The 27,698-nt window shown below is 41.8% G+C and overlaps 1 protein-coding gene across 2 annotated transcripts in view; it reads left to right on the forward strand.

Moving 5' to 3' along the window:
- The first annotated feature begins 532 nt into the window (after positions 1-532).
- LOC138954747 (dolichyl-diphosphooligosaccharide--protein glycosyltransferase subunit STT3B-like) overlaps positions 533-27,698 on the forward strand; it is a 41,699-nt gene continuing 14,533 nt past the window's right edge. For both annotated transcript variants that reach the window (XR_011451956.1, XM_070326516.1), the window contains exons 1-11: positions 533-725; positions 5,020-5,128; positions 10,051-10,249; positions 10,962-11,050; positions 16,459-16,524; positions 18,590-18,689; positions 19,233-19,331; positions 20,619-20,765; positions 23,675-23,878; positions 24,153-24,355; positions 26,233-26,420. Coding sequence is in view for 1 of the 2 variants with exons in the window: in XM_070326516.1 (XP_070182617.1) it covers positions 547-725; positions 5,020-5,128; positions 10,051-10,249; positions 10,962-11,050; positions 16,459-16,524; positions 18,590-18,689; positions 19,233-19,331; positions 20,619-20,765; positions 23,675-23,878; positions 24,153-24,355; positions 26,233-26,420 (1,583 nt within the window). In the remaining variant the exon portion in view is untranslated. The remainder of the gene's footprint in view (positions 726-5,019; positions 5,129-10,050; positions 10,250-10,961; positions 11,051-16,458; positions 16,525-18,589; positions 18,690-19,232; positions 19,332-20,618; positions 20,766-23,674; positions 23,879-24,152; positions 24,356-26,232; positions 26,421-27,698) is intronic.

Genomic DNA, 27,698 nt, shown 5'->3' on the forward strand with positions numbered 1-27,698 from the left:
ATTTCAATTTTACTGCAGTAAAACTGTTTTACTGCAGAAAAAAACGTTGCTCTCGCGAAAGATGACATTATGCAGAAATGCTGCAGAAAAGACAGTTTTTCTCCAGTATTTCTGTTTTTCTGCAGAATAACTGAATAATGTCATAATCCGCCAAGAGCCAGTACAAAATGCTGCAGAAAAAGTGTAAACAGGTTTTCTGCAGTAAAACAACAGCACCGTTTTACTGCAGCATTCTTGATTTCAATTTTACTGCAGTAAAATGTTTTGCTGCAGAAAAAAACCGCTGCTTCGGCGAAAGATGACATTATCCAGAAATGCTGCAGAAAAGACAGTTTTTCTCCAGCATTTTGGTTTTTCTGCAGAATAACTGAATAATGTCATAATCCGCTAAGTCTATTAGTCAGTTTCGGTCCTAGTGTAATTATGCGTGTGAATATCCTGCCATCGTGCAAATAACTTTCTATCGGTAGGGAAGCCAACACTTGCAGCTTTTTCATTGGTCAGGTCAGAACACGTGTATACGAGGCGGAAACAGACTGAATTAAGATGGCGGACGCCGGTGGCATCGTGGGGAGAGCAGACATTAAATCTGCAATGTTCAATCCAGGGGGATGGAAAAGCTTGCTGACGTTTGTTATTCTGGCGTTGGCATGGCTTGCAGGGTTCAGTTCCAGGCTTTTTGCAGTTATTCGCTTCGAGAGCATCATCCATGAGTTCGATCCATGGTGAGTTACTTTGCTTACAGTTACAGATTGAAACACTAACACTTGGCCAAATGGCGTCTGCAAGTGCAAATGCAATACAATAGCCTACATGTGCCCACTGCAATGTGTACGACTGGTTAGCTTGCTGTGAATAATGCTGTGATCTAATTATTCTCCTGTAAAAATGGTAGCGTAAACCTATGAGACAAATTCTTTGTCACTGCATAGTGCATTGCCATGTAGAAATTACGTTTCATCCTTCCTCTTCCAGTTCCTAAGGGTAAGACCTACCCGTATTATAAGACTAAAGTAATACTTTTTGATCATCTAGATCATGAGGCTCGCACGTGCATTTCTTCAACTTGATCCTTTTTTTATTGAATCAATAGAAAGAACGACTGTGCAAGCAAGCTGCACAGTCTGAAACACACACTGACACAGCAGGGATGTTGCTACAAATGCATACCTGCAGGGATGTCGTTAGGCGTCGGACATTGGACATATAATGATGAAAATCCCCAAATGTCCGATTCACATTGCCGCATGTCGGTCAGGTGTCCTATCGTTTTAGCCTGAGCGTGGTCATTGTCCGATATGTACTCCATTCCTTCGGACAGCGCGATATTCGTTAATTTTCATTTTAAGATACAAATCTTCTAAAAGACCGAACGCTCTCGTGTTCAGCTGACACTAAAGTTGCCAGTGCCGCGTGCGTATCTTTTTTCTTTTGTCAGGAATTCCCGAACCGTTTGCGGTATACGCCGTTTGGGTATAACCGTCTCGGTGCAGCGCACTGATAAAAAAATAGTGGATTATTTTTAGATCAGTGCATGCTATAGGAGTACGGGAGACAACTCCAACTGACTAAATTTGTCGTCTGCTTTTGTTTTCGATACGAGACGAAGCACTGAATTATGCCGCTAAAAAAAAACTAAAGCCTGCAAAAGATCAGCATTAGATCAAACCGATCACTTTGTTTTTCAACTTTTATCCAAATCATGCAGTTTGTAATCAAAGTAAGAGCTCTGAAGTTGTTCATGTTGGTTTCTTTTTTGTGGTTTCTTTGAAACTAAACAAATACAACATTATACGCACACTGTGTTGATGTATTTACTATATTATGTGTGTAATCTACAGCGCGCGCGCGTGGGTGTGTGTGCGTGTGTGTGTGGGCGCATGACTTCCAACAATTCCATGGAATGTGTTATAAGCTGTTTGGCGCAAATTCATAATGTCTTATTACACTTTCTGAAAGCGGTCAAATGTCCTATTGATGCTGAAGAACTCAGGACATTTGTCCTATAGGTATGAATTTGTAGCAACATCCCTGTACCTGTAGGACAAATGTCCTGAGTTCTTCAGCATCAATAGGACATTTGACCGCTTTCAGAAAGTGTAATAGGACATTATGAATTTGCGCCAAACAGCTTATAACACATTCCATGGATATTGTTCCAAAGTCATGCGCCCACACGCACACACACACCCACGTGTGCGTATAATGTTGTATTTGTTTAGTTTCAAAGAAACCACAAAAAAGAAACCAACATGAACAACTTCAGAGCTCTTACTTTGATTACAAACTGCATGATTTGGATAAAAGTTGAAAAACAAAATGATCGGTTTGATCTAATGCTGATCTTTTGCACGCTTTAGTTTTTTTTTCAGCGGCATAATTCAGTGCTTCGTCTCGTATCGAAAACAAAAGCAGACGACAAATTTAGTCAGTTGGAGTTGTCTCCCGTACACTGATCTAAAAATAATCCACTATTTTTAGATCAGTGCGCTGCTCCAAGACGGTTATACCCAAACGGCACATACCGCCAACGGTTCGGGAATTCCCGACAAAAGAAAAGATCCGCACGCGGCACTGGCAACTTCAGTGTCAGCTGAACACGAGAGCGTTCTATCTTTTAGAAGATTTGTATCTTGAAATGAAAATTAACGAATATCGCGCTGTCCGAAGGAATGGAGTACATATCGGACAATGACCACACTCAGGCTAAAACGATAGGACATCTGACCGACATGCGGCAATGTGAATCGGACATTTGGGGATTTTCATCGTTATATGTCCAATGTCCGACGCCTAACGACATCCCTGACACAGTGACACTGACACACACTGAGAAACACACACTGACACAGTGACACGGACACACACTGAGAAACACACATGCACTGATGCAGAGTGGGTCAAGAGTGAAATTGCATAATTTCCTAGAGGCGTTTTCTTGGTACCAGGTAAAGTGCTGGGTGCATTTTCTTCTTATCTCATGGTGACAGCTAGTGCTAGTACTACTAGTACTACTGATACACCAGTGACCAAGGAGAAAAAAAGTGTATGCAGCATTTGGCGTAGTATAACTATAAGACAATCTTGAATCTAATGCAAACTTTTAATTTAGAGGGTGTACCAAAACATGTTTTCTATATTAGACTGAATTAGCCCTGACAGTGGCAAGTATTTTACTCGCGAGTAGAAACATGTAACTGGTTTGTAGAAATGTTCATCTACTCGCCAAATGTGAGTAAAGTTGCTGAAACAAATGGTTGGTTTGGCGAGTAAAATTTGCTCTCTGGCTAGTAATTTTTAGCCAAAGGCTAGTGCACCATTTATTTTTTGGACTTTCAGGGTTGTGAGTGAATCATAATAACGCAGGGTTCGTACAGAGTCCTTGAACCCTGGAAAACTCCTTGAAAATTGGAAAACCTTTTCCAGGCCTTGAAAAGTGCTTGAAAATAGAGTGTTGTTAAATAGTCATTGAAAAGTACTTGATTTTTCTAAATTGTTGCCTAGATACATTTTGTCAGCAGCTTGTCTTATTTAAAAAAAAAATGCAACCCCCTTTTTTTTCGTCAAATACAGTACACACATTTTGGGAGAATAAAAGATCGAGTGAAAACGAAAGCAGACGAACTAACTATTACTAGTCACCCGTAGTTGCTTCCCTTCCCGGAAGTTGGCAAGGGAAACAACTATGGAATGACTAATAGTTTGCAGACTTGAAAAACTGAAGGTAAGCTTGGTGCTTTGCATTAATTTGGGGAAAATCATGTCCTTGAAAAGCATTTTTTGGTCCTGGAAATGTCCTTGAAAACTCATTGAATTGTATCAGCTCTGCCCTGCAGGAACCCTGATAAGGCCTAAAAAAAATAGTTGTGGTTACGGTAACCCGACCTATCCTATTTTTAGGGACCGACCCTATAACTTTTTTTTATTACATTTGTAATAAATAAAAAAAAATATATAAAAAAACGAGTGCAGAAAACGCAGTGAAAGCGACAGCGCTCGAGTCGCACACTTATTTCCCTGTCAAGTAGGTTTAATTTGTAGTGTACACATTAGGCCTAAAAAATAAAAAAAATAGGTGTGGTTACGGTAACCCGACCTACCCTATTTTTAGGGGCCGACCCTATAACTTTTTATTCCATTTGTATAAAAAACCAAAAAAACAACAAGAAGACGAGTGCAGAAAACGCAATGAAAGCGCCCGAGTCACACACTTATTTCCCTGTCAAGTAGGTTTAATTTGTACACATTAGAAAAAAAAGTTTAAAAAAAAGTGATTGCCTACCTTCCTACCCTATTTTCTTTTGGATATGTTACCGTAACCACACCTTCTTTTTTTTTTTTGCCTTAGAAAAAAAAGTGATTGCCTACCTTCCTACCCTATTTTTTTGGCTATGTTATTGTTACCTTAACCACACCTATTTTTTTGTGTGGCCTAAGTATGTGTATGTGCGGCAGCATGTTCTGCAGCTTTGTCAGTCCAGTGGCTTAAGTTAATTGGTGTCTACTTGACCATTACTTGACCAACACCTCACAGTTTGGCAGCTGTTTTATTTGTAAGACATGTTCTGCCACCTGACGAGTATTCAAGAAAAGCACCAGCATAATATTTCAATCTTACATAAGTGAAAGTACTGAAACTGAAATCGGCAATGTACAGCGATCTCATGTAGGGCAGGAGATTGTGACTGAGCTTTTTGCTACCACTGTACCCGGATTATACTACCCATTAGCATCAAGCTTTCTCTAGTACAAAACCAGGAAATATGCATTCAGGAAATGTAGACCCAAGAAGTGCACTCATTTATAAATCAAATTAGATCCTTTCTGCAGCAGTGTGTCACTTCAATACAGTACTTAGTCTATTTGAAACTTGAATAGAAAGTGGTTGACTTCCAAGGAAGTGGACTTTTTTTTATGGTGGCATGTTTATAGAATTAGAAGCACTGTATATTTTACATGATATTTCTTGAATTTGCCTTAACTCTTATCAATATTATTTATGAGGTCCATCTTTTCCAGGTTCAACTATCGTGCCACACACTACATGGTGGAGCATGGCTTCTACAACTTTCTCAACTGGTTCGATGACCGAGCCTGGTTCCCTCTGGGCAGGATCGTTGGAGGAACCGTAAGTTTGCACACGCTTCATTATGTAGCCTTGGCTGTTTGTTGCTGGAGGTCTCTTTGCTGTAGATTGAATATGGCCACCACTGTGTTTTTCCAGGGAGGGATCTCTGTAATCTCCATCACAAAGATTCTCTGTGATACTGATTTTACTGTAACCGTGGTTGCAAATTTGTTCCAGCTTGAATATCTCCTTGTTTGTGACTGACCTTGTTTCCTATAACAGTACACTAACACTGATCCATCCACACCACCCTCCTCCCCCCCCCCCCCCCCCACCCTCAGACAAGCAATTACTAAAAGACTCAATCGGTGTGGCATTTAGTGAGACACAGTTGTTGCCGAATGGGATCAGGTCTCGGTGGTCTGACTGGTATAAGTGGTAACCATGGGAATTTGAACTGCAGTGCTGGATTGTGGGAATGCAGACAGCTGTGGTTGCTAATGTTATTGCTTTCAGTGATAACAGATATGTCTGTGTTCAGGTGTCCCTCAGGTTAACGGTCACCTGGGACAGCTTGTAGTGAATAATTCATTGGTGTAAACACCCATGCAAACACCCATCAACATGGATTGGCCACAGCTTTTAACTAGTAGTCAGCTTCAGTATGTAATTTCGTTGGAATTTTTTGGAGATTTGCAAATCTATACATTTTTGGAAACTGTATAGTGTAAGCAATCAGAAAACCAATGTTTGCAATTTGCCGGACGCATATATGGTGGCCATCTTAAATTTCAAAATGGCCGCTTTAAAAATGGGTGTTTCTCGATATCTCAACATCTATGGGACCCAGAGTCCTGATTTTAACGGCTAAACCTACATTTGTAGGGGCAAGGAATCTAGTGGTACCAAGTACAATCATATGAACATAACCACAAGACGGCCATCTTGGAATTTCAAAATGGCCGCTTTAAAAAAGGGTGTTTCTCAATATCTCAACATCTAGGGGACACAGAGTTCTGATTTTAACGGTATATATTTGTAGGGGTGAGGAGTCCAATGGCACCAAGTACAATAGGCTAACCATAGTAACAGATGTAGATGGTAGTAGATGATCTGAATGACTGAGCCAGAGATTTCACTTCCGACGATGATAGTTGTTTATCGTTAAACTTCAAGGGAAAGGACCATCATGATGATCATCAGCTAGTACTCTAACTCGTCATCATCACTGTCACTGGAAAACAATATGCCATTCATAGAGTCCTCGTCATTCTGACACTGAGTGCCGCACTGGCAGAGGTCTGTACACGATAGGTTATTGGACATGCAAGAACATCGAGCTGAAGAACAGTCGGCTCTGCACTGGCATCTCACCAGCTCGATGATGGCCTTGGGGGCTGGGAGCACTTCAGTAGTGACTGGCTTGACCTGACCAGTTGTGTCCTTGTAGAAGCCGTGCTTCAGAGGATCCAGGAACTGCTGCTGAGCAACGCTTGCCTGACCCCATACTGTGGCCTGGATCTGGACTCGGAGGATGTGCTGCTTGAGAGCACCGTGGGTGGGAGGCAGCTTGTCACTTTCAGCCATATGCTTGCAGAACAGATGCCATCGCAGCTCCGGGATGCTTGCAATCTGAATGCCCTTTGGTGAGTATGCAGCCGAGACGAATGTAGCCAACGTAGAGAGCAGGTCGTCGGTGACTTCAGTGGCATTCAAAAGCATCTGCAAAGCCTTGACGACTTCTCCGTCTGCTTTTAGGAAGACTTGCAGCCAGGTTCTTTGCCTATACAAGAGAATCTCCCAGTGTTGTCTGCCCCCGAAAACGCGTGGAAGGCTGGCAAAGCCTTAGCTCTTTCTGGACCTAGAGCTGTCTATATTGGCTGCACTTGGATCACTCCGGAGGCCATCGACATGGACGTTTTCCTCAGTAGCAGGTCATAATTGGCTATGACCAGCACCAGGACATCTGTGTCTGGGGAGAAGACCACTAACTCTGCATCAGGTGGGTTGCGCTGTGATGCCAGCACTGCCTGGTGGATCAGCAGTGTGTCCGCCTCTTCATGGTTGTTGTCATCAAAGAGCAGCTCCTTGTTGCTTTTGGAATGTCCTGAGGCTGATGTGATGACCAACTTGGACGAGTCTTTGTTGTACTCCAGGGTTCTTTCTGCCAGATATTCTGTCAGATCTGCCTTCGTCTTGTCATGGGAAAGGAACCGGCTCATCGGGATGTGTTTGATGCTGGTGTCATCTGTGATCTGATATTGGACCGGATCCTTCCCTTGTCTCCGTTTCTCTCTTGTGGTACTCTTCAGGGAGTCAGCCTTGAAAGTATCAAACACCAGAATGATTTCGTCACAGTCTCTTGTCAGAGACATCAATCTGGCATTGAACCATTCACTTAGGTCCTTGACTGTCACTACCGTGGCTGGTTTCTTTGTCAGCTTCTGCACGAGCACCATACCGTCCACCAGTGCGATCTTGCGATGTGTGTCCCTCTCAGTGTGTGTGAAGTCTATGGTTTCAGAATCCACTGCATCGTGTTGCAGACTACTTGCATCTTGCAACTGCTGCTGATCGTCATCGGGTGGTTCTGCTGTTTCCAACTTCTCAAGGAGGTGGATCAACTTTGACTTGTCAGTGCATGGCAGCATTGTTCCGTTTGGCGCGAACAGTGCCCTCGGTGTCAACGTGAACTCGTAGTTCCCGATGGCATGTTTCAGGTCAATGTCTCGGTTGGACCTGACGAGGACCATCAGCCTTCCGTAGAGATCCTTGGTCTCCTTCAGGTCTACAGTCGAGTCCCGGAGTTTCACATTGGCTTTCTTGTTACCAGACATGTACATGTTGTTGTTCTGTTTCTTCACTTTATGTCACTTTATGTCCCCTAGATGTTGAGACATTGAGAAACACCCATTTTTAAAGCGTCCATTTTGAAAATCCAAGATGGCCGCCTTGTGGTTACGTTAGCTGATTGTACTTGGTGCCACTAGATTCCTTGCCCCTACAAATGTAGGTTTAGCCGTTTAAATCAGGACTCTGTGTCCTATAGATGTTGAGATATTGAGAAACACCCATTTTCAAAGCGGCCATTTTGAAAATCCAATATGGCCGCCTTGTGGTTAGGTTTAGCTGATTGTACTTGGTACAACTAGATTCCATGCCCCTACAAATGTAGGTTTAGCCGTTAAAATCAGGACTCTGGGTCCCCTAGATGTTGAAATATTGAGAAACACCGATTTGAAAGCAGCCATTTTGAAAATCCAAGATGGCCGCCGGCAAATTGCAAACATTGGTTTTCTGATTGCTTACACTATACAGTTTCCAAAAATATATAGATTTGCAAATCTCCAAAAAATTCCAACGAAATTATAATTCTGAACATAGTGAGGGTGACTATAGGATATCATACGTTTGCAAGCTGGTGTCAAAGGGTAGCACCATCCTGTGAACACTAGATTTAGTTGTTTATAAACTGACAGTGACATCTGTATCATTAAATGCAAGTCTTGCAGGTGCTCCGCCCCACCCCACCCCCCCCTGATTTTTTTCTATTGGTGCAGTTGTTACTTTACTTCATGCAGCTTCTGTTATATATATTTATATATATATATCAATTTATAATGAGAGCGCTGCTAAAAATGGCAAAATGTGCACTCAATTGCTTGTACTTTTAAAGAAATGTTAAATATAGAATGACGTCAAGAGCGAGAATGCATAGAAATTACGTCATGAGCAAGGGAGATAATCCTTTACTCTGTGTGTGTATATATATATATATATATGCACTTGTCCAGATATCCCCAAAGAAAATGAATTTGTCACATTTTTACAAGACCATCTGCCACAAAAGGACATGTTGAGCCAATTCTTTTTTGTTGTTTTGTCAACCACTTTCTCATGTAGATGTTACCTGCCACCTTTATAACCTGAAGAATATAACAGTTTTTTGCGAAGTCATTTTAGTGTTGCTTACTTACTTACTGGGAGTTTGACATTCATGTTTGTAACATTTGTATTTGTAAAAATAGGTGTTACATGTACTCCTACTGAGTACCTCTTCAAGAAAAATACAAGTGTACAGTCTTAACAGCAGAGGCACATTTACAGGAATAATCAACAAGATAAAAACAAGTGTACAAACTGACAGGCATTATCAACACGATAAATACAAGTGTATAGATTGACAGGAATTATCAAGATAAATACTAGTGTATAGATTGACAGGAATTATCAACAAGATAAATACTAGTGTCAAAAATCCATGCTGTATAATGCACACACAAAGAAACACCATCAAAAATCCATGCTGTATAAAGCACACACAACACCATCAAAAATCCCAGCTGTATAATGCACACACAAAAAAACACCATCAAAAATCCATGCTGTATAATGCACACACAAAGAAACACCATCAAAAATCCATGCTGTATAATGCACACACAAAGAAACACCATCAAAAATCCATGCTGTATAATGCACACACAAAGAAACACCATCAAAAATCCATGCTGTATAATGCACACACAAAGAAACACCATCAAAAATCCATGCTGTATAATGCACACACAAAGAAACACCATCAAAAATCCATGCTGTATAATGCACACACAAAGAAACACCATCAAAAATTCATGCTGTATAATGCACACACACAGAAACACCATCAAAAATCCATGCTGTATAATGCACACACAAAAAAACACCATCAAAAATCCATGCACGAATTTGTCCATGGGAGAAAGAGGGTGTCCACATAACTTTTGTGTAAGCCAATTAGCCATATGTGTTAGTCTTCAAAATTGCGCCAGTCACTTTTCAACTGCATCAAAGTGACAAAATCGCGCGTCAATCCATTCCCTGAACTTGTCTGTTCCGTGTGTCAGTGTTGACCTGACACACGCTTTATAAATACTATGCATTATTATTATTATTACTTACCTGTGCCTGTGCTGTAAACATGTGCACGTCCCATCCCACAGGTGTACCCCGGGCTGATGGTGACGTCCGGCACCATCCACTGGCTGCTTCACATGCTCAACATCCCTGTCCACATCCGCGACATCTGTGTCTTCCTGGCCCCCGTGTTCAGCGGCATGACCTCGCTGGCTGTCTACTTCTTCACCAAGGAGGTGTGGAGCCAGGGCGCCGGGCTCTTCGCAGCCTGCTTCATCGCCATTGGTTTGTTGCAACAAGACTCAAGACTCAAACATTTTAATGTCCTTAGAACAACGAGAAAGATTGTCTTGCAGTGTCAGGCGGTTTAAAACCAAAAAAAAACAACACCATCTGGCATCTCATTCACTAACAGTTCAAAATTTCACTAAAAAGATCCACGACATTCTTAGCAATCACTCATAGATACTGACATCCATATTAACACACGCGCAAGCACGCAGGCTTGCCCGCACACACACTCACACACACACACACACACACACACATACACACAATAGACACATTCCACAAATATCATGCATGCAGGCAAAAAAAATCATCCAAAATAATAAAACTCCACAGCTGTTACTGTGTTAGCATTTAAAACAAACTGTCCCATATACTGTTTTATTCTGATTGATGAACAGATATATTACAAGATGCTCTTTTACTTTGATACACAAAGAAAATCAGACTCAAACTGTATAAGACTCAGAGACATATAACACCCACATCAACCTTCAGGTAGCATAACCACAAAATAACGCACAACTTATTGAAATGGAAGCGGTGTGTACTTTAGAAATGATTTTGTATACATTTTCTTAATGTGCCTGCGGGTGGGTAAAACTAAAAGTTTTGAAAATGTTTTCATGTCTTTTGGGGTTGATCGTATTTAAACTCAACTGAGATAGTTTGTGAGCTAATATTCATGATTGTTTGTCTATTTTCACAGTTCCGGGCTACATCAGTCGCTCAGTGGCTGGTAGCTATGACAACGAGGGCATAGCCATCTTCGCCCTCATGTTCACATACTACCTGTGGGTAAGTGGACGGCTTGGCTTCCTGTCTCCTCTCATGCTCTGCCTTGCCTGCTTCTTTCATTTTCTTAGGCATGAGAGTTTTGTGTCTACAAAGACCATTCCTTTGTTCTCAGTATTCCAAATACCAACATTTCGTGTTTTTGAACACATACACCGAACGGTTATCAATATAAAATGAAACACCTTTTTTCGAAACCCCCATTTCTTTTTTTGATTTCATTTTTGCTTCTATCCCCCCTCCCCCACCCGTTCTCACTGTTATCGCTGAAAAACTGGTTAAGACCTTCACTTTTCTCTGATACATGTACAGCAGTCCCTCTCATGAACGGACACCCTTGGGCCATAGCAAAACTGTCCGTACATTGCAGGTGTCCGGTCACGGGAGGGGTGACCACACCACCCCCTCCCCCATACACTCACACAGAGACACACAAACAACAGGATTGAGTCTATGATAATCACTTCTTGTGGCTACTAAACAATAACAATAAACTCCTAATACTTCTTTAAACGTTCTGTAAAAAGGATTTGTGTGAAAAGTGTTGAAAAGAAGAGATAAAATAAATCCTCAAGGCAGTGAACACACTCACCATGCACTGACATACGAAAGCAGCCACACAAACACAGCACAGAGGAGCGTGTGCAGATGCTTTGCAAGAATAAGCTTGAAAACCAGTTTGAATAAATAGCAGCAGATAGAGCTGCATGTCATAATCATGTAATTTATTTTTTTCTTGTCTGGCTTTATTGACTGCATGCCGATCATGTGGCATGGCAGTGACTTTTCACTCTTCAGTCGGAAATACACTGTACATAACACAGCTCCCATTCTCCCTCACTAATGCCTACCCCAAGCCGTGACAACTGATGCTTGGAAATTGTGTGGAAGAGTACACCTCTCTATTTCTCTCCAATGCTCTTCCTGCTGACATGCAGTGACACCGGACACCCCACAGAGTTTAGCCAGCTAACCCTCCACCCCCCCCCCCCCCCCCCCTTCCTCTCTCTCTCCCTCTCTCCAGCCATGTACTGTTGGGGGCTGTGGCCAGAGAGGCCAGCTGCACTGTTCACTCAGAGCAAAACCAGTTGACAGTGTCGTAACTTTTGACAAAGCAAGACAACTGAAGGGTTCATAGATTAGGCAACCGACTCACTGGTCAAGGCTGAGGGGAAACAAGAGTATCTTGTCAATGAAAGAGGTTAGGCCTACACACAGACACACGATGCTGAGAACTGTGGCCGGTTTTTCACTCACTTTCGCTCAGGACCTTCATCGACTGTGGTTTCTGTTGTTTACGTCCAACAGACAAGAATAAAGAGCTCAGTGCAGTTTCATGTTGGCATCTTCGCATGTACTCCACTCCTGACCAAAACTACCCCCCCTCCTCAGTGATGGGTACACGTGCACTCAAGTTATCAGTGACTGTCATCACGCCATTGCGGCTGTGATCTTTGTACCAAGAACCGGACTGCTCTGTTATCGATTTTGTTGTGGTGAAAATTTGACCATGGTGTGTCCGTACATTGGAGGTATGACCTGCTGTAGGGACCGAAAATGAGTGTCCGCGTCCACGTTTTGCAGGTGTCCGTTTAAGGGGGGGGCAAATATAGAAGGAAAACACTCCGTGCCGAGCAAATGTGTCCGTACATGTCAGGTGTCCGCTCACGCCGGGGGCCGTACATTGCAGGGACTGCTGTATAAGTTTTAAGGTATAAAGGTAAAATGCAGTTATTTCCTTTCCAGTGATAACATTCAATATTGCTATTTCATATGTTACGTGGATTTCCATTGGTCAATTGGGCAAAATTGAGCTCAATGCAAAAGTGATATCGACGACATTTCTGTCGATAACAGTTTTGATATCGACGACCTCTTTATTGCTTCCTCACTTCAAAAACAAAAACACCTACATTTAAAAACAAACAAAAATATATGAAAATGTAATTATCCCAGAATTTAGTTGAGCAAGTGACTAAAGACTTTTTGAAAGAAAGGACATTTTGAAATACTGAAAAGTACAAGAAAAGCGTGAACAAAAAGAAATAATAATCAGAGGGAGGGATATGGAACAGCCAAAACTGAGACAAATACTTTTGTAATTTCTTTACAGTAAATTATACAAAATGTCCAGAGAATTAGCAATATATCTAACATTGACTGACTGTGATGATATCTTCTGCAATTGGTCTGTTTCGACAGTGATATCAAAATCGAGACGGTCGAGATTTTGATATCACTGTCTCAACAGACCATAGCAGAAGATATCATCACACAGTCCGTCAATATTGGGTAATATGTAGAGGTTACATGCCGAGTCTCAGTGATTATTAAAAATAATGGTCGAAGTTAGCGGATCATGAAAAATGCGAGCTTTAGCGAGCTTTTTCATGACCGCGAACTGAGACCATTATTTTTTATAATCACTGAGACGAGGTGTGTAACCTCTTTATTCCTCCTTTCTTCAGTTATTCAAAGAAAAGAGGAGTTTTTTTGCGAAAGTTTGATCGAATCCTATTCACTCAACCAGTCAACCTGCGCAGGCGATCGATTAATGCGCGGTTGTATAGTTCCGTGCAAATCATTCCATTCTGTTAACACTTCTTGTCAGTTTTCCTATTTTGGACTAAAATCAAGTACACAGATATGCTGTTATTCTGCTGTGGCGGCAAAGGCAGATATTGTGTGTTCTGTATATGTTTTGGTATCGCTTAGGATAGTGTTCTTTCGTCAAATGGGACCAGCAGACGAACTTTTGCACCCGTGTTCCAACGTTAAAAACTGTATGAAGTTCAGTTTTCTGGGGAAAATAGTGTATGAAACCGCTTTATGTTGTTTAAATTGATGAGATGTGTGCATTTGGTTGCGTGTGATCTGTTTATTAAATGAAATATTGTTGAAAACTGACCGTCGGATTGCAATCTGTTGTCGAAGAAACTTTGTGAAAAGAAATTTGAAAGGGGAACTACTCTTGTCGCTAGACAAAGTATGAGAGTTACTTGCCTTGGGAATTTGCTTGTGATGAACGTTTGTGCACAGCAGACCTAGATTCAGAAAACAACCAAACTCATGGATTTTATATGGAGATTCATGTGTTCAAGCCTGTAGTTGTTAATTTAAATGCGGTATGTTTGTATTGTTTGCTCCAGAGATGTATACTTCGTACATTAGAGCGTTCGGAACTTTTCAGTCGCAAAAGTAGTACCGACGCAGAACAGCTTCTCAACCCATTGCGCTATCGAGGATTCAGGCTGTTGCTGGGTCGTTATTTGTTTGATTGCTGGGTGTTTATCGAAAAATAACTAGCTCTACAAGTTAACAGAGGTAAAGAAGCAGAGGGGGGAATAATGGGTAATTTATTCCCCCCTCTGCTTCTTTACCTCTGTAAACTTGTGGGGGTAGTTATTTTTCGATAATGACCCAGCAACCAAACAAATAACGACCCAGCAACAGCCTGAATCCTCGATAGTGCAATGGGTTGAGAGGTTGTTCTGTTTCGGTACTACTTTTTGCGACTGAAAAGTTCCGAACGCTCTAATGTACGAAGTATACATCTCTGGAGCAAACAATACAAACATACCGCATTTAAATTAACAACTACAGGCCTGAACACATGAATCTCCATATAAAATCCATGAGTTCGGTTGTTTTCTGAATCCAGATCTGCCGTGCTCAAACCGTTCATCACAACCAATTTCCCTAGGCAAGTAACTCATACTTTGTCTAGCGACAAGAGTAGTTCCCCTTCTTTTCACTCAGTTCCTTCGACAACAGACTGCAATCCGACGGTCAGTTTTCAACAATATTTCATTTAATAAACAGATCACACGCAACCAAATGCACACATCTCATCAATTTAAACAACATAAAGGGGTTTCATACACTATTTTCCCCAGAAAACTGAACTTCATACAGTTTTTGAGTCACTTGAGAAAAAGTGACTCTATGTAATCGGTCAGTGTTAGTCTGTCCGGCCGGCCGGCCGTCCGTAGACACCACCTTAACGTTGGACTTTTCTCGGAAACTATCAAAGCGATCGGGCTCATATTTTGTTTAGTCGTGACCTCCAATGACCTCTACACTTTAACGATGGTTTCGTTGACCTTTGACCTTTTTCAAGGTCACAGGTCAGCGTCGAAGGAAAAATTAGACATTTTATATCTTTGACAAAGTTCATCGGATGTGATTGAAACTTTGTAGGATTATTCTTTACATCAAAGTATTTACATCTGTAGCCTTTTACGAACGTTATCAGAAAAACAAGGGAGATAACTAGCCTTTTCTGTTCGGCAACACACAACTTAACGTTGGGCTTTTCTCGGAAACTATAAAAGTGACCGGGCTCAAATTTTATGTGAACGTGACTCATTGTGTTGTGAATAGCAATTTCTTCCTGTCCATCTGATGCCTCATATAATATTCAGAACTGCGAAAGTGACTCGATCGAGCGTTTGCTCTTCTTGTTAACGTTGGAACACGGGTGCAAAAGTTCGTCTGCTAGTCCCATTTGACGAAAAAACATTATCCTAAGCGATACCAAAACATATACAGAACACACAATATCTGCCTTTGCCGCCACAGCAGAATAACAGCATATCTGTGTACTTGATTTTAGCCCAAAATAGGAAAACTGACAAGAAGTGTTAACAGAATGGAATGATTTGCACGGAACTATACAACCGCGCATTAATCGATCGCCTGCGCAGGTTGACTGGTTGAGAGAATAGGATTCGATCAAACTTGCGCAAAAAAACTCCTCTTTTCTTTGAATAACTGAAGAAAGGAGGAATAAAGAGGTTACACACCTCATCTCAGTGATTATAAAAAATAATGGTCTCAGTTCGCGGTCATGAAAAAGCTCGCTAAAGCTCGCATTTTTCATGATCCGCTAACTTCGACCATTATTTTTAATAATCACTGAGACTCGGCGTGTAACCTCTACATATTCACCCTTACATGACATTATAATGACAGTTTTATTCTGATGGCACTGATAGGCAGTAATTGTATGGTTTACTGAAGTTGTTTTATAGGGCTTTGAAGCTCTAGAGCATATTAGTGTCACATATTCTCTGTGTTATCATGCTACCACAGAAGCTTTGACTGGCTTGAAAGTTGAATCTAGTTTATACATGTACGTTTTGCTTATCCTCAGAGAATGTGTAAATTCCAGTTTTCCCTAGAGAATCTTGTTTTGCATGGCATCTTTATTAATGTTTAGGAGCAGATGAAGGACACTTTTCCATCCATTGTTTGATTGTATGGACAAGACATTATCTGATGTTTTCAGTCTTATGTCTATTATGGATGATATTTGGGATGGGGGTATCAGCGCTGTGTCTGTCTTTCCTTAGTTATATTTCTGACCTTGAGGACCTAATTTGAGTATGATTGTATGTGTACGTGGACAGATCAAAGCTGTGAAGACAGGCCAGGTGTTCTGGGGAATCTGCACAGCGTTGTCTTACTTTTACATGGTAAGTGGTCTTACTTTTACATGGTAAGTGGTCTTACTTTTACATGGTAAGTGGTCTTACTTTTACATGGTAAGTGGTCTTACTTTTACATGGTAAGTCTCAGCGTTGTCTTACTTTTACATGGTAAGTCTCAGCGTTGTCTTACTTTCAGGGTTTAACCTGGGAGAAAAAGGCAATGGGACACAGTCTAAGGCAAGAAGCACCAAAGAGGCCTGAACGCGTTTTGACTAAAGATGCAAAATGGTGCAATATGGTGCCATCTGAGAATTGGCCGCTATATCGTGTTATCTGTGTTTGTGTGTGTGTGTGTGTGTGTGTGTGTGTGTGTGTGTGTGTGTGTGTGTGTGTGTGTGTGTGAGATCCGATGTAAAGTGTACATTTGGTGGCGCAGTGGTATGTAATCCCAATGCGCCCCTTGACGCACTGAAAGGAATTGTGATGGGACATTTTCAGATTTAATAATGCGCCAATGGCGCAGGGTGCACTAGTAAATGAAACCCTGTACTTTTACATGGTAAGTGGTCTTACTTTTACATGGTAAGTGTCAGCTTTGGATTACTTAGCCACTCAACTTGTTTATGAGTATGAATGGTGACGGAGTGTTTCTTCCCATCTTTTCTTTATCTATTCTACGGTGAGTGAAGGCTGAAGATGTCACTCAGAGGTTGAAACATCTTCTCCTGTCTGCTTTGAATTTCTGGCTTCCGATTTTCGGACATTAAAGCTGACAGGTTTGTTCTGAGGCAAAAAGCAGCTTTGCCAAAGGAATACATGGATAAACTAACAAGTAAGCACTGAGCTGTAACAAAACAACACAACACAAAAGCTCTGATATTTGACTGAATTTGTGCCATCTGCTCTAAAATAAATATGGCAAAAAAACTGAAAGGGAAAGGAATATTCATTGTGAGATACATACGTTTCTGTGGCTGACTTTTCATTGTCAATTGCATGAGTCACCTAGGGGCATTTATGTATTTATTAAAAGAGCAAGTGGCAACTCTACCATAAAGTGCAAGAAAAGAATCTTTTGCAAGCAATCTGACTGTTTTCCAACCTGTCATGTCCTACTGAAATGTTACCGAAGCATCAGTAAGCAGGCATGTTTATAATTGTGCAACAGATGTGCAGACTCTGATCTAGAAAGTTATTGTCAATCCCATTTTCACGGCTTATTACTCTGGTGTTCAACAGATGTTCTTTTCTTCCTCCCTTTACTGAAAGGGAAAGCGTACTGTTATTTTTACCCTATATTGATTCTGCTCTGTGTGTTGCGCGTGGAGGTAGAACTACTCACGACTTTTATGAGAACATTAGTGTTGATCAATATCCTGCAACAGTTTCACGTTTTTTAAGGGTCGTTATGACCTGCTTCATTTTGACAATCAAGTAGAATATGTGGAACATGTACAACGTGCTACCTGGTCATTTGACAATCAAGTAGAATATGTGGAACATGTACAACGTGCTACCTGGTCATTTGAAATTGTGATGAGAGAAAAAGGAAGAGTTTTATCCAACATTGAGAAGTGGTACTTGTACGAGCACTGTCATCTCATCTCTTTCATCCTAGCGAAAATTGTGATGATATCAGTTTCTTCTTTGTTTTTGCCTTTCTTTCTTCCTCTTTTCTTCGTTCTGCCTTTCTTTTTTTTAATTTCTTCTATTTATTTATTACCCCCTGCGGGTTAGGGGGAAGAATTTACCCGATGCTCCCCAGCATGTCGTAAGAGGCGAATAACGGATTCTGTTTCTCCTTTTACCCTTGTTAAGTGTTTCTTGTATAGAATATAGTCAATGTTTGTAAAGATTTTAGTCAAGCAGTATGTAAGAAATGTTGAGTCCTTTGTACTGGAAACTTGCATTCTCCCAGTAAGGTAATATATTGTACTACGTTGCAAGCCCCTGGAGCAATTTTTTGATTAGTGCTTTTGTGAACAAGAAACAATTGACAAGTGGCTCTATCCCATCTCCTTCCCTTTCCCCGTCGCGATATAACCTTCGTGGTTGAAAACGATGTTAAACACCAAATAAAGAAAAAGATTTATTTATTGTGTGATTTCAGGTGTCAGCATGGGGAGGCTACGTGTTTATCATCAACCTGATCCCATTGCACGTCTTTGTGTTGCTGTGCATGGGCAGGTACTCCAAGAGGATATTCACAGGTTGGTACACTGTGTGTGTTTGTGTGTATTTGTGTGTATTTGAGTGTGTTTGAGTGTGTGTGTGTGTTGCAGTATGGTGAGTGTGAGTGAGTGAGTAGTTCTGTGCTTACTCATCAGCAGACCTGGAAACCCAAACGATTTTGCCGTATTTTGTACGCATGATTGTCTAGAATACGATCAGTACGCACAGTGGAAAAAATTACTATGAGAAAAAAAGACTACCGGTATACCGTTCTTCACAAGCGCATCCCGAGTCGATCCAGTATTTTGACACATGTCATTCCTGTGTACAGCACACCATAGCTGTCCTACCATACCGCCAATAGTTTTACTTACAATCGGCTTTCAGCTGCATTGGATTCTTGTGTGTGTGTGTGTGGGGGGGGGGGGGGGGGTACTTGATGTTGCACTTTCTACACCCAGTGGTTGAGATTGTCGAAAACCAGTATTCTTATCACTTTGTTGAGCTCATTCTGCTTTCTATGTAAGATATTTAAAAACAAAGTATTACATTGTATAATCCGTTCTGCTTCTTACTTTCAGCATACACCAGTTTCTACATAGTGGGGTTGATATGCTCCATGCAAATTCCATTTGTGGGCTTCCAGCCCATACGCACCAGTGAGCATATGGCTGCTGCAGGTAGGACCTGGGACATTTGTGTCAACATTTTGCTCACTCACCACAGAAACTGTTATTAGATAGATGACAATAGTATGACTTTGTCAGCCGAATTCGGCTTCTTGAATTCTGTGAGATAGATGACAATAGTAGAAATTTGTTTCAGCTGAAGACAAATTACCAGGATTTTTTCAGCTGAATTCAGTTTCTTGAACTCTTGTGTATTGTCTGTGTATAAGGTTAGTCTGCACCCCTTGCAATATATGTGGAGGTATCTGTAAGTTCAGACTGTCCTTTCCGGATATCACCCATTAGATCTTTGCTGTGGAATACAAAACCGACAACTGTATAAATGAACAAGGTAAAACGTTAAAAAAAAAAACAGTCTGCCTAGGAAGGAGACTGTATTTCTACTTTTCCTTTCTAGAGAAGAGCATTTTTGACTCACATGCGAAGCAAAAGTGAGTCTATGTACTCACCCGAGTCGTCCGTCCGGACGTCTGTCCGGACGTCCGGAAAACTTTAACGTTGGATATTTCTTGGACACTATTCAGTCTATCAGTACCAAATTTGGCAAGATGGTGTATGATGACAAGGCCCCAAAAAACATACATAGCATCTTGACCTTGCTTCAAGGTCAAGGTCGCAGGGGCCATAAATGTTGCCTAAAAAACAGCTATTTTTCCCATTTTTCCCATTTTCTCTGAAGTTTTTGAGATTCAATACCTCACCTATATATGATATATAGGGCAAAGTAAGCCCCATCTTTTGATACCAGTTTGGTTTACCTTGCTTCAAGGTCAAGGTCACAGGAGCTCTTCAAAGTTGGATTGTATACATATTTTGAAGTGACCTTGACCCTGAACTATGGAAGATAACTGTTTCAAACTTAAAAATTATGTGGGGCACATGTTATGCTTTCATCATGAGACACATTTGGTCACATATGATCAAGGTCAAGGTCACTTTGACCCTTATGAAATGTGACCAAAATAAGGTAGTGAACCACTAAAAGTGACCATATCTCATGGTAGAAAGAGCCAATAAGCACCATTGTACTTCCTATGTCTTGAATTAACAGCTTTGTGTTGCATGACCTTGGATGACCTTGACCTTGGGTCAAGGTCACATGTATTTTGGTAAGAAAAATGTGTAAAGCATGTGAGTCGTATGGGCTTTGCCCTTCTTGTTGTGCCATATATTTTGTTATCTTTATGACTTTCATCTGTGTTGCAGGTGTTTTATTGAGTGGTTATTTGATCTGTGTTGCAGGTGTTTTATTGAGTGGTTATTTGATCTGTGTTGCAGGTGTTTTTGCCTTGCTGTATGCCTACGCCTGTCTACGCTACGTGCAGACGTTCCTGTCCAAAGCAGAGTTTCGTACTGTCTTTTTTTTTGCTGCGGCTGTTGCTGCAGGTGTCGTGTTTCTCACTGTTGTTGCTTTAACCTGGGCAGGTGAGTTAAGATGTATGATCATGGTGTGTGTGTGTGTGATATCTACCTTGATATACACACTGTAAAAACTGCCCACAATGTTTTTGTCAGGCCATTTACTTTTGTTGATCTCACTCATTGGTCTGACCCCTGGCAGGCTGACCGTCCAATAGTTTGACATGTGGTCTTCTGGCTGAACATTGTAAAACATTCTAAAAGATGAATCAGAATCTTATGAAATTCAAGGTTATGTTTTGGAAAATAGCAGATTAAGCTCAAGATGGTGTTTCAAAAAGCTGACAGCACAGCTGCATTAGACAGAAGTCTACTACAGTCGAACCCACTTAAAACGAACACGCTTGTTACGAATTTTGACTTATGACGTATTACAGCAGTCCCTGCAATGTACGGCCCCCGGCGTGAGCGGACACCTGACATGTACGGACACATTTGCTCGGCACGGAGTGTTTTCCTTCTATATTTGCCCCCCCTTAAACGGACACCTGCAAAACGTGGACACGGACACTCATTTTCGGTCCCAACAGCAGGTCATACCTCCAATGTACGGACAGACCATCGTCAAATTTTCACCACAACAAAATCGATAACAGAGCAGTCCGGCTCTTGGTACAAAGATCACAGCCGCAATGGCGTGATGACAGTCACTGATAACTTGAGTGCACGTGTACCCATCAGCATCAGGAGGGGGGGGGGGGGGGGGGGGGGAGTAGTTTTGGTCAGGAGTGGAGTACCTACGAAGATGCCAACATGAAACTGCACTGTGCTCTTTATTCTTGTCTGTTGGACGTAAACAACAGAAACCACAGTCGATGAAGGTCCTGAGCGAAAGAGAATGAAAAACCGGCCACAGTTCTCAGCATCGTGTGGATATATGTGTGTAACCTCTTTCATTGACCAGTGAGTCGATTGCCTAATCTGTGAACCCTTCAGTTGTCTTGCTTTGTCAAACACACAGTCAACTGGTTTTGCTCTGAGTGAACAGTGCAGCTGGCCTCTCTTGGCACAGCCCCAAACAGTACATGGCTAGAGGGAGTGAGAGAGAGGGAGAGGGGGGGGGGGGGGGGGGGTGGAGGGGTAGCTGGCTAAACTCTGTGGGGTGTCCGGTGTCACTGCATGTCAGCAGGAAGAGCATTGGAGAAAAATAGAGAGGTGTACTCTTCCACACAATTTCCAAGCATCAGTTGTCACGGCTTGGGGTAGGCATTAGTGATGGAGAGTGGGAGCTAGCTGTGTTCTGTACAGTGTATTTCCGACTGAAGAGTGAAAAGTCACTGCCATGCCACATGATCGGCATGCAGTCAATAAAGCCAGACAAGAAGAAAATAAATTACATGATTATGACATGCAGCTTTATCTGCTGCTATTTATTCAAACTGGTTTTCAAGCTTATTCTTGTAAAGCATCTGCACACGCTCCTCTGTGCTGTGTTTGTGTGGCTGCTTTCGTATGTCAGTGCATGATGAGTGTGTTCACTGCCTTGAGGATTTATTTTATCTCTTCTTTTCAACACTTTTCATACAAATCATTTTTACAGAAAGTTTAAAGAAGTATTAGGAGTTTATTGTTATTGTTTAGTAGCCACAAGAAGTGATTAGCATAGACTCAATCCTATTGTTACTTTGTCAGTGTGTTTCTGTGTGAGTGTATGGAGGAGGGGGTGTGTGGTCACCCCTCCCGTGAACGGACACCTGCAATGTACGGACAGTTTTGCTATGGCCCAAGGGTGTCCGTTCATGAGAGGGACTGCTGTAGTTTTAAGTTCCCAACTGAATACCTCTTTCTTCATGCTTAAAAAAAATGCTTAAAACGAATTCTTTATAACGAATTTATGCTTATAACGAGCACTTTTTGGATTCCCAAGCATGCATAATGTCTGTAATTTACTCACGCTTATGACGAAATCTTTAAACTCGTCCCGAGATCGACATATCATGGGAATTTGAGAAGTTTGAATACATGTGTCAAAGTCTTCCCTTGCGTCGACTGCTTGAACCATTGCTCAACCGATCACTGAATAAAGTTAAACTGATTACACTGTACTCACAAAACAATTTCAAATTTAGAATCAAAGTGATTGATAGCTCAGACACTGAACATGAATGACTGACTGACGTTTATTTCCTTCGCGATTACCAAAAACGAAACATCAATGGTTTGAACGGACGCCATTGCCAAAAACTATAGATGCCAGAGTGGTTTCCCTTGGACAAGGGAAACCACACTCTCAACGTTTGCGTTCGCCGGTTCGCGATAGTTTATCAGTCAGTCAGTGCTATCGATTTGGATTTGAACATCATGTTGCAACAAAAAACAAAAAAAACTAAATTGGCCAAGGTTTGCTACCCGTCGCCAAGGTAAGTGATTCCGGACAAATGATAGGAACACCGCGAATGTGGACAGTGTCAGTGTGTGCGTGTGTGTGACCAAAAACGTAACAACTGGATGAAACATCTGTGTGCTCACTCTCACTCAAACTCAACAATCATCACTCAACATGAGACACACATGAACATGTAACTGAATATGTCACTTTATTGTCTAAACGTGAAGCAGCATGAAAGTTGCGAAAGAAACAAATTGAAACACCATAAAATGTACAAGACAAAAAATCAATCAATTTTTTTAATACGAATTTTGGTTAAGACGAACTTTTTTTCCGATCCCCAGTGATTCGTCTTAAGCGAGTTCGACTGTAGCTGCGTGGATAGCCCATCCATCTCTCTGTCTCTCTGTCTGTGTCTCTCTCTCTGTCTCTGTCTCTGTCTCTCTGTCTCTGTCTCTCTCTCTCTCTCTCTCTCTCTCTCTCTCTCTCTCTCTCTCTCTCTCTCTCTCTCTCTCTTTCAGACATACACAAACACAAGCTACACACCACGACAAAAGTGTCACAGAACAGGTTCTTTCTCCACCAGGTTACATAGCTCCGTGGAGCGGTCGGTTTTACTCTCTCTGGGACACAGGCTACGCCAAGATCCACATACCCATCATCGCTTCTGTGTCGGAGCATCAGCCCACCACCTGGGTCTCCTTCTTCTTTGATCTTCACATTCTCGTCTGTGCTTTCCCCGCTGGCGTGTGGTACTGCATCAAGAACGTCAACGACGAGAGGGTTTTTGGTGAGTGGAATTTTTTTTACTGTTGATGTTAATTCTTATTCTTATTCTGTGTTCATGAGCTGCAACTCCCACTTACACTCATGGTTTGCACGAGTAAGTTTATTATAGGTTTCACTTAAAAGTGAAAGTTACTTGCAGATTGAAGAAACAGGATTTTACAAAATGTACATTTTCTTAAACTAATACAGTGTACATCATTTAAGTGATAAACCAAGATAAAACAAAATTTTCATAATTTCTGATTCAGCATTTGTGACTTGTTCTTTACTTCCAGTGGTGTTATACGCTATCTTCGCCAGCTACTTTGCCGGGGTCATGGTTCGTCTCATGCTGACCTTGACCCCTGTGGTCTGTGTCCTGGCTGCCATCGCCTTCTCAAAAACATTTGAAATTTACCTGAAAGACGAGTCGCCGAGGGGCAACCAGAGAAACTCTGAGGACGGAACGGACAACAAGAACGACCGCCTCTATGACAAGGTTGGTGCACTGTGTGTGTGTGTGTGTGTGTGGGTCTGTGTGTGGGTCTGTGTGTGGGTCTGTGTGTGGGTCTGTGTGTGTAGTGTCCACAGTGCAGAGCTTAAAGCACTGACGCTGTAATGAAGAGAATGTTCATAATTATCAGTGGCTATGCTATATGGTGACATAAGTTCTTGTTCTGTTGACAGTAATCAGATTCTGCAGGGGAGAGCAATGCTTCTTAGATTGCTATTTACAGCCAGTAAAATTTGTGTTATGGGTGGGGTGTCTTGCGTACATAATGCTGCAATAGAATTCTTGGCTTCATAGCCTTGTTACAATTTGAGGTTTGAAGTTGAATGTCCCATGGTTACGTATGTGCACACATCTCCACGTATGTGCACACATCTCCACGTATGTGCACACACACATCTCCACGTATGTGCACACATCTCCACGTATGTGCACACATCTCCACGTATGTGCACACATCTCCACGTATGTGCACACATCTCCACGTATGTGCACACATCTCCACGTATGTGCACACATCTCCACGTATGTGCACACATCTCCACGTATGTGCACACATCTCCACGTATGTGCACACATCTCCAACTTTCTTCATTACTCGGTCTGAGCTACAAATCTTGCTTGATGGTTAAAGATAGATGAACAAGTATTCAACAAAAAACAAGGAGTAACAATACTAACAATAACAATAACATGCCTAATTTGTGAAATGTAAGTACTTGCATCTCTCTCCCCCCCCCGGACACTGGCAAAATCCCAGCAGAATGTCCCCATCTTCGCTGACGATTATCCACAGTTTATATGAGGAAGTGTGCCGGTAGGTTGTCTGCCGCCGCCCCCCCCCCCGGACACTGGCTAAATCCCAGCAGAATGTCCCCAGAATGTGCTCTGTGAGAGGTGTTTTCTTTGTGTTTAATATTATTTTGTTTGGACCTAGCTATTGATGTGTACATTGTTGTTAAACAGTTGTTTGTTGTATGTTTATCAGGGTTTGCTAGTGTGTGATAGGGTTCGTGTCCGTCTGTAGATGTTAGTTTCTTTGTTAGTCCTGTGTCGACAACTCTTCGACAAGCGCTTAGAACTGTACCCACGGAATACGCGCTATATAAGCTTCATATTGATTGATTGAGTTTATATGAGGAAGTGTGCAGGTAGGTTGTCTGCCTGTGTCGGTTTTACCTCCGCGGTGTAGATGAAAAACTTTTCCACTTCTGCACATCTCAAGTTGAGCACATAGCCATCGAAAAAAAGACGATAATCTTCAAAGGATTTGTAAGCTTTCGCCTTCTTCTGGTCGAAATCGTTCTTTTTCTCAATCAGATAGTTCAGGATGTCAACAACACACAACACCGATCCTGGGTGCATTTGATAGGTCACTTTTTCCTTCGGATGTAAAAGGATCGCGTGGTGGAAATCCGATCTGTCGAAGTTTTTCGGAAAGTTTTTCTTGTAAAATCCGGATCGATCGGTAGTTCCAACTGCTGTGCAGTTTTCACAAGTTGCAGCAGACCATCTCGTCTGTATCCAGTAACAGTAATGCCCCTGTCTTTCAAAAACTTTCTCAACTGAACGCAGTCGTACCTATCTAACTCCTCCGTTTGCAGCGTGGCTTCGACAGCGAGGTTGCCCGTACCCAAGGGGAGTAACTCGAAATGACTCAGCGCGCGGTCTGCTGTAAAAGGCCCTATTGGGAAATGGTGCAGGGGTCAGTCTGGTTTGTTTCCACAGAGATGATTGCATTGAAACAGAGTGACCAGTTTGTGTTAGAGCTAGGTTATTTTTGACCGGTATAACAAAAAAGCGAAAGCAGTTGCTGAGAAAACCTTATTAGGAAGACAAAAAATGAACACAATTGAGGATTTCAGGTGGGGAAGACGAAAAAGCTGCGAGAGGACCGGCCCAAAGAAGAAGAGGGCCTGGGCATGAACATCAAGAGTATCATCATTATCGCCCTGCTCATGATGCTGATGCTCTTCGCGGTCCACTGCACCTGGGTCACCAGCTCCGCTTACTCCAGTCCCAGCATCGTGCTAGCCTCCTATGGACAGGGAGGGTGAGCATTGGGTGCCATTTGGCTCAGTACTCTTTTATTGGACTCATTTTGTTGTTGTTGAGTACTCTGTGTTTGGACTTAGTTGGGTGGGAGGGAGGTTTTGTTTGATGATGTTTTATAGTGTTGGTGGTGGGTTTGTGTGTGTGTGCGTGTGTACACATGTGGGTGCATGTGTGTGAATCAGCAGAGATTGAGGTATGCTTGCTCCTTAATGTACAAGGTATGGAATGCAAATTGCATGGAGACAAAATAAGTGTGTTCTGTTTGTTTCATATTATTCTCTGTGTATACTTTTTTGAGTCACTTGAGAAAAAGTGACTCTATGTAATCGGTCAGTGTTAGTCTGTCCGGCCGGCCGTCCGTAGACACCACCTTAACGTTGGACTTTTCTCGGAAACTATCAAAGCGATCGGGCTCATATTTTGTTTAGTCGTGACCTCCAATGACCTCTACACTTTAACGATGGTTTCGTTGACCTTTGACCTTTTTCAAGGTCACAGGTCAGCGTCAAAGGAAAAATTAGACATTTTATATCTTTGACAAAGTATCTCGGAAACTATCAAAGCGATCGGGCTCATATTTTGTTTAGTCGTGACCTCCAATGACCTCTACACTTTAACGATGGTTTCGTTGACCTTTGACCTTTTTCAAGGTCACAGGTCAGCGTCAAAGGAAAAATTAGACATTTTATATCTTTGACAAAGTTCATCGGATGTGATTGAAACTTTGTAGGATTATTCTTTACATCAAAGTATTTACATCTGTAGCCTTTTACGAACGTTATCAGAAAAACAAGGGAGATAACTAGCCTTTTCTGTTCGGCAACACACAACTTAACGTTGGGCTTTTCTCGGAAACTATAAAAGTGACCGGGCTCAAATTTTATGTGAACGTGACTCATTGTGTTGTGAATAGCAATTTCTTCCTGTCCATCTGATGCCTCATATAATATTCAGAACTGCGAAAGTGACTCGATCGAGCGTTTGCTCTTCTTGTTCTTCGGTAGATTGCTCTTTGGATCTGATAGCAAATATGTGTATTGTCTTTTTCTCTTTATCAACTGAAATAGTATCCTTTCCTCCAATCTTTTATTTGTTTTGGTTGTTTGACTCCTAAAGCCGAACATTCGTCTCCAGTAGACCAAGCCTGGTTATAGAAGAAGGCCACAGAGCTACATTTAGCGTTGTCAGCATGAGAAACGAGAGCTACATCTGCCGCGCACCGATGTTGGCCTTTACTTCTTCACTTCCTTTTGGGACGAGATGCATGTTTTACAAT

The sequence above is a fragment of the Littorina saxatilis genome, unplaced genomic scaffold, assembly GCF_037325665.1.
Source record: "Littorina saxatilis isolate snail1 unplaced genomic scaffold, US_GU_Lsax_2.0 scaffold_622, whole genome shotgun sequence".
Lineage (NCBI taxonomy): Eukaryota > Metazoa > Mollusca > Gastropoda > Littorinimorpha > Littorinidae > Littorina > Littorina saxatilis.